General features: G+C 41.9%; 2 protein-coding genes across 2 annotated transcripts in view; both read right to left on the bottom strand.

Moving 5' to 3' along the window:
* LOC310858896 (tubulin polymerization-promoting protein family member 3-like) overlaps nucleotides 1-1127 on the bottom strand; it is a gene marked incomplete at its 3' end in the record, with an annotated part of 4365 nt that extends 3238 nt beyond the window's left edge. The window contains exon 1 of the mRNA XM_083765191.1: nucleotides 1056-1127. The remainder of the gene's footprint in view (nucleotides 1-1055) is intronic.
* A 4115-nt stretch (nucleotides 1128-5242) lies between these two features.
* Nucleotides 5243-8079, bottom strand: LOC310859206 (tubulin polymerization-promoting protein family member 3-like; the record flags this gene model as incomplete). The annotated part of the gene is made up of 4 exons (XM_083765607.1): nucleotides 8041-8079; nucleotides 6217-6408; nucleotides 5665-5818; nucleotides 5243-5401 (listed from the first exon to the last, which is right to left on the bottom strand). Exons 2-4 carry the CDS (start codon nucleotides 6405-6407, stop codon nucleotides 5243-5245), a joined length of 504 nt encoding a protein of 167 aa, XP_083621733.1. The 5' UTR covers nucleotide 6408; nucleotides 8041-8079.
* Nucleotides 8080-8339: the final 260 nt, after the last annotated feature.

The following is an 8339-nucleotide window of genomic DNA, read 5'->3' as shown; positions in this document are numbered from 1 at the left end:
CTGTCTGTCTGTCTGTCTGTCTGTCTGTCTGTCTGTCTGTCTGTCTTTCTGTCTGTCTGTCGGTCTGTCTGTCTCACACACACACACACACACACACACACACACACACACACACACACACACACACACACACACACACACACACACACACACACACATGCACACACACACACATCCATCACAGTTGTTGCTGTGAGAGCAGCGTAATTCAATTAAATGAAGTTGAATTAGTCAGACTGTGACCAGTGGTGGACAATATCTAAGTACATTTACTTGAGTAGTAGGCCTACTATATTTTTTGAGTAGGCTATGGGATTATACTGTAGGCCTATATTTTAATCAAATAGAAATATTGTACTTTTGACTCCACTGTCTACATTTCTATGAAGGGACACTTGGCACCCAAACTTACAAAACCATATTAAAGCCCTGGCGCGTTGCGGGCTGTAGATTGGCTATTTTTATTTTCACTAGCTATTTTTGAACATTTTCTGAAGTTTTCTGAATTATTATTTCTTGATAACATTTTCAGTAGTCTACAGCAATGAACTGATATTAAATGGAAAAATGTATAGGCTATACTTCGTAATTTTGCAAGAAATAGAGCATACAAAATGTGTTAAATATTTTAGGTAGCTATAGCAGTATAGTAGCCTACTGTTTATTTATATATATATATATACAATGGTCATATTGAAAACGAAAGTAAATACAATGGAGGAAAATAACAGTTATGGATCAGATGTTACAATTAGGCTTACGATTTTAGGCGTGCGACACCACGCACGGAGAGGTATAAATCAGACATTGCCTGCGACAGCAACGTGATCAAAACAGCCCAGAGAGGAAGCATAGCGGTGCTGTGCTGTTCATACCTTAGACTAGTGTATATATATTTATATATACTCTATGGTTCATACCTTAGACTAGAGTATATATATTTATATATACTCTATGGTTCATACCTTAGACTAGAGTATATATATTTATATATACTCTATGGTTCATACCTTAGACTAGAGTATATATATTTATATATACTCTATGGTTCATACCTGCCAAGTGACCGGTGGATGAGCGCTGCGGCCTGTCTGCGATGATGCTACTGCTTCCTCTAGATCCACTCCACTCCCAGGCTGCAGGCTGTATAATGACGGCTCGATGGAGGGATGGAAGGATGGAGGGATGCAGAACGGAGGAGAGAGGAGGAGGAGCCGGAGAGGGAGGGAGAGGAGGGGGGGGGGGGGGGGGGGAGCACCTGACGTCATCACGTGCTAATGAGTGCAATGTTTATGTTACAGTAGCCTCGGAAACCCAGACGTTTTTAAGTGTTATACTATACAGTAGATGCCAATTGGACATTATGTTCTATTTGTGTGTAGCCTACGGACTAAGTTATGCAGAATTTGGCCTTTAGAAGGCAATTTAATTACAATATAACTAGGCTATTATACTATATATTACAAACACAAACAAACAAAATCAACCTCGCAATCGAATTCATGATAAAAACTGGCCGGAATCATAAACATGTGATTCGCAGAAGAGGAAGCACGCCCTCTAGTGTCTTACCTCCGTCAGTGTGTGTGTGTGTGTGTGTGTGTGTGTGTGTGTGTGTGTGTGTGTGTGTGTGTGTGTGTGTGTGTGTGTGTGTGTGTGTGTGTGTGTGTGTGTGTGCATGTGTGTGTGTGTGTGTGTGCGCGCGCGTGTGTGCATGCGCGTGTGCATGTCCTTTTGTTATGGCCTATAGAGAGACAGGTGTCACAGACAACATTTTCTGCATGGGAACAGACTAACAGAGCCTGCATTTATTAAATTCGGCTAAAATAATGGTTCAATTGAAATTTATTTTTTAAGAATAAGTCCTCTGTGTAAAGTGGTCACCACTTAGTGGTGAAAACAAAAACATCAATACCCCATTTTGATATTTTCATAGAAGCTTCCTAATATACAGCTCCATCTCAATTAATTAGAATATTGGGTAAAAAGTTCGTTTTTTTTCACAAAGTGAAACTTAGCCTACATATATTCTCAATTCATTGTGCATAAAATGAGGTATTTTTGTTTTCATCTTGATGATTCTGATAAATTTACAGAAGAAAATTAACTTTGACACAATATTCTAATTAATTGAGATGGAATCAAACGTGTTGGCCTTTTTTGCCTTGCTCATCATGATATTTATATTTGTTCACCAATTACGTCTCCGGAGTGCCTTGGAATCCTTTTTTCTTTGCAAGTCTGCATTTCACACCTTTTGGAAATTAAGCAGTAGGCCTACCACCAAAAAAACCCTTTTTGTACATGTTATGGGCAGCCTTTGTCTGGTAAAACCACTCCCCCTTCTGGACAACATTTGCAGGGAGCTGGTGAACTCAATACTGCCGCAATCTGGCGAATTCAGGTTAAGCAGCCTGGCTGTATATTTCTAATAATAATAATAATAATACATTTTATTTATAAGGCGCCTTTCAGGGCACTCAAGGTCGCCATACAGGTTAAAACAGTACAAGAACACATTTAAAAGCAGAACAAAACTAGGGCACAGCTTGCAGCAGAAGTCATAGGCCTGCCTAAACAGGTGGGTTTTGAGGTGAGTTTGAAATATGGTGATAGCATGTTTTCCTTATGGTGTGTATGGCGTGTCACATGTGGACGTGTGACTGTCTGCCTGGGCGTGACGTTCCAATTCCATCACACCTGGGGTTGATCTTCTCATCAAGCCCATGCAGCAAATAAAGCCCAGCTGGCTCTTCACTCCAGCTCTTTGCCAGTTTGTTCAGTTGCAACCGGAGCTGTACTGTGCCTCGATCATGCTCTCTGTTTTTGCTTATCAGTATCCGACAACAGGGGTGCCTGCCACTGTTTATTGTAGTGCTACATATCCGAGAGCCGTCAGAAAACAAGAATGACTCTCAGACCACTGCCAGACCACAAAGTTATCTCTAACAATGACAGATAGCATCATTCTGCCCACAACCTTTGCTGCGTGTCACCCCCCCCCCCCCCCCCCCCCCATGCATCTCTCAATCCATTTCCTGTCAGCCTACTGTACAAACGTGTTTCAATCCTTCTGGCCGTGGTCAGAATTTTAATCATCATAGTAATACACAATATAATATCAATATAAGAAAATACATAGGTTATAAAATACAAAAGTTAGGAATACAAAGATAATAGATTCTAAAATAAAAATCCAACAAGAAAACAACAGGAGTGTTCTATTACAAAAAATAGTGATACAATACCAGTTCCTCATTTATCCCAAGAAAGCTCTTAGAAGGAAGTGAAGTGGTCACGTGACTGGGCTGCGCCATGACACTTTCATGGACACTTTCATGGGAGCCAAACTACACCCGGAAGTTTGGCAGAATGCATTGGAGTCAATGAGAGCTCAGTGACCAGCTCATGAACAAACATTATTTATGAATGGCTGAGACCTTTTGTAAAGTGATGCTTCTGGAAAATAAAATAATATATATAACACGTTATTTTAGGCTGTCTTATTTTTTGATGTGCATACTACTTAATGTGATTTATTTTTTCAAAGAGCAGAGAGCAGCCCAGGCAGAAAACGTACTATGTGCTCTTCTATAAATACCTCAATAAAAATAAATAGTTATTAAGTCGAAAAACAACCACTCAGAAAAAACGTGTGATATCACTTATGTCTTCTTTCATATTCCTGAACCAATTATATGACAAAGCTTGCAAACGTTCATGTATAATGTTTGTTATGAGCTGGTCCAGCCGGCTCCATTCACTGCCATGTATTCATTGCACTACTGGTGTGAGTTTGGCTCCCATGAAAGTGTCCATGAAAGTGTCATGGCGCAGCCCAGTCACGTGACCACTTCACTTCCTTCTAAGAGCTTCCTTGATTTATCCCCTAGTGAATTCTGTATGTATGGAGTTAATCTAGTTAATCTAGTACTCTTCTCTCTGTAGAAGTAAACAACTCTATCAGCTCTTGTTTTCATGGCCTCACCACTTCAATATCATGAATGAAAGCTCAGCCTACACACCTCGTGTCCTTGTGGCATTGGAATGCCTGGCTACAGGATGTTTTTATTTTAGTTTTGCCAAAAAAATAAAAATAGAAAACCCTGACTTGTGGTGCGTTACCCGTTCAAATCATATAAAAGATAACGGTAATGGGTCGCACATACCAAGACCGCATATATTTCTTTGCATAACCCATTCTGACCGGGCACCCATTTTGGTGTTGGCATCATGTTATGCTTTAGCTATTGAAAAATAGCAGATCTACAAGCTCATATCGCGCCACCGAGTGGCGCGATACGAGCTTGTAGGTCTGCTATTTTTGAAAAATCGATGACACTTTTAGAATCTGATCTCAGGTCAGAATGGGTTAATAATGAAACTGTCAGGATGTAATAGACATTTTTAGAATCTGATCTCAGGTCAGAATGGGATAATGGAACACAAATGTTTCGGCTATCCAGCCTTCATCAGTGTCACACTGATGAAGGCTGGATAGCTTTAGATAGTTTGTCTTCCATTATGCAAAAATAAAAACAAAAAAATGCAGTCTTGGTGTGTGCGACCCATTACCGTTATTTCTGCCAACAAAATAAAAACCACAAGGACATTGTTTTTTGTTTTTTTTTAGCTGTGTGAGGATGTAGGAAAAGAGCCACACTTGATTGGTCATGACATTACAGTAAACGGTTATTTCAGGGAAGGTTACCTGGGGGTATAAGTATGTAGCCAAGAAATGTTGACGTTGTGTACCTTTTTCCATCAATATATCTCTCAGATTGTTAGCATGTTTATTAGCAAAAATGTGAGGAGATAGTGGAAAAGGCCTTTCACGCCACATGGATCATCTACATTTATTTCATGAGTGTTTGGTCCACAATGTCCTCATGATTCTAAATATACTTCTTTATTTTGGAAAATACAAAACACTTATTTTTTCTTTTTCTGTAGTCTGTATTTGTTTGGAGTTGAAGCAGACTCCCTCATCGTCAGTGGTTGTGTACCTTTTTCCATCAATATATCTCTCAGATTGTTAGCATGTTTATTAGCAAAAATGTGAGGAGATAGTGGAAAAGGCCTTTCACGCCACATGGATCATCTACATTTATTTCATGAGTGTTTGGTCCACAATGTCCTCATGATTCTAAATATACTTCTTTATTTTGGAAAATACAAAACACTTATTTTTTCTTTTTCTGTAGTCTGTATTTGTTTGGAGTTGAAGCAGACTCCCTCATCGTCAGTGGCCTGGGAACTTGGCACCTATGAGGGGACCAGGGAGGTCCGTGCGGCCGGCCTTGCCTTTCCCTTTGCCTGATTCGTCGAAGCGCTCCTTGTGTGATCCAGTGTACTTGGTGGTGTCTGTCAGTCTGTCCACCGCAGCGGCCCTCGTCGCTTTCTAAAGAAGAGGAACGAACATATTGTTGTTTAAAACATAATAATCACACATAGAACATTATTCAGGCATGCACGCACACACAAACACACACACAAACACACACACACACACACACACACACACACAAACACACACACAAACACACACACACACACACACACACACACACACACACACACACACACACACACACACACACACACACACATGCACGCTCGCACACATACTGTACACACAAATAATTTGTTTGTATAAACACTCACAGTGACTCCCACGTTGGTAGGCTCCTTCCCTGCTAACAGACCATAGATCTGCTGCTCTGACTCCTGCTGGCTTTTCCCTTTAAAGCGTTTGGGAGCCAACTCTGTCAACGCCTGCTTGAACTGCTCAAATGTGATCACACGGACCGACTGCGCTCTGAGGATGGGCACGCACGCACGCACACAAACACACAAACACACACACAAACACACAAACACATGAAACTACTTCAGCTGTATGCATATTATGTGAACAACTGACACGTCCATACAACGTCCATACAAACAGTCAACAGTCATCAAAATGATGACTGTCAGCATGGTCACATGTACAAGGAAACCAATAGTTGTATATTCACATAATGGTATAATGTAGTGACCCTATATAAGCATGTAAAGCACTTTAAGAAAGCACTTTGGAGAAACCTTTGCACTCTTGGCCTTGACATTAAATCTGGAATTGGTCTGTGAGCGCTGCATGGTGGCTGCTTACGGCACCTTCGGATGGGTTAAATACAGTGGGAGAATGAAGTGAAATTTTATAAAATCTCTTACTTGACTTTACTGAACACGATGTCCACGTCTGTGGAGGTGACGTTCTTGCCGTCGATGATGCCGCAGTCCTTACACATCTTGACAAAGTTCTTGCCGTTCATCTCCTTGCCCGTGGCCTTGGTGTCTCCATGGACAGCAAACTTCTTGAAGGAGGTCTCCACCTCTGCTATGGATACTGGACTCTCTGCCATGCTGGGGTAGCACACACATGCACGAACGAACGAACAAACAAACGCACGCATGCACGCATGCACGCACGCACGCACGCACGCATGCACACACACACACACACACACACACACACACACACACACACAGAGAGAGAGAGAGAGAGAGAGAGAAAGCCGTTCCTCGTGAATAAAATATTATTTTGAGTTTTTGACCAATCTGCATGGTAGGCGAGAGTATAAAATATACCAGTAAGACGCCTGGGGAATTAAATGCAATAAATGCACAATGAAAACAGGTATATGGACAAGGGGGGTTCATGGCCATATATATAGCGTGTCTTGGAGACCGTGACTAGATGTGATTATATCACAATTGAAAAGAACATGATGATAACAAAATTGACCATAATACTGTGAATATGCTAACAAATTGACTTTACTGTTGTTTCCATTGTGTAGGTGAGAACAGGACATGTGTGCTGCTGCTGCTGACAACAATCAGCTTGCGCTCCATTTCTCAAAGTGATCCAGTTCATTGCGTAATGATGCCTGTGGGTCAGTGTTGCCAGATTTTGTGAGAGAAATAAGGAACCAGGTCTATGAAAACAAGCCCAATAGAGGCAACTATAGGCCAGTGGCCACATGAGCACTTTAAACCTACATAGCCTACATGGTGCATTTATATAGCACCTTTATCCAAGGCGCTTTACATACATTGTGCATTACATTTACCCATTCACACACACATTCACACACCGATGCGATGACAGAGGAAACCATGCAAGGCTGGTACACTAACTTTGGGGGAGCCCGGGTTTGAACTGGCAACTTTGCGGTTACCATCCCATCCCATTCGTTCTGGCTTATTAGCCAGGCTAACTCTACCCCTGAGCCACCGCCGCCATACATACATAATATACACAGTGGCTATTTTAAAGTAGCAGATCTACAAGCTTACAATGTGTGATCTGCAATAAAATTAAACATTTTTGAAACACACAAATCCTGTACGGGGCTCCCCCTGGAAAAAATATCTTCAGATGGGGGTTAGCTTGCAAAAGAAAATCACTGTGTGAAGTGAGCGGTGGAACTATACTGTAATTGTTATACTGTATACTGATCTCCTGTACAGACTGGTGGTGATACACTTAAAACTCATGCACCTGTGTCACAGACAGACAGACAGACAGACAGACAGACAGACAGACAGACAGACAAAGGGACACACAAATCTGCCTACATGTTGGAGACTGTGTGCCCAATTGTGCACAGATTTGAGTGAGCTGAGCCTCCCTTTATTTTTTCTTAATTTCTAAACTTTTGTGACTCCAGCACCTCACCTAGGCTAAATCTATCGGCAGATGAGCGCTGGCTTTTTTGGGGGGTACATGACATGAAAATACGGTAACTAGAACTACTAGAACCCAAAAAACCTCAACCCGCAACTACTGTACCAATATCTACAAGCAACTTTACAGAAAAAGAAGCCCAGGGTTGCTTATAATAACCGAACATGGCAACACTGCGGTGGCCTATTTTCAACGTGCACTATATCGTCATACGACGGCTTGATTCAGATCCAAATGAATGCTCACTGAGTCTATCTATCACATCCCAGTGAGGAGGAAGCATAGGGTGCGGTTCATAATCATACCTGCCAAGTGACCGCTCGATGAGAACTGATGCTGCCTGGCCGGCCGGGGGAAACCCTGATGGAGCTGATGCTGTGTAGTGCTTCCTGTCCTGACACTGGCTGGTCGTAATGACGGCATGGAGGGATGGAGGGATGCTGAACGGAGGAGAGGAGAGACGGAGACACAGAGAGAGAGAGAGAGAGAGAGAGAGAGAGAGAGAGAGAGAGAGAGAGAGAGAGGAGAAATGGTACCGACCAGCACAAGATGTGACGTCATCACAGTCACATTATCTACAGATTGAGCATTGATGGTCGTAGCT

Source organism: Protomyctophum parallelum, assembly GCF_964188405.1.
Source record: "Protomyctophum parallelum genome assembly, chromosome: 5".
Lineage (NCBI taxonomy): Eukaryota > Metazoa > Chordata > Actinopteri > Myctophiformes > Myctophidae > Protomyctophum > Protomyctophum parallelum.
The sequence above is the reverse complement of the archived record's forward strand: the minus strand, read 5'-3'. Positions and strand labels throughout refer to the sequence as shown.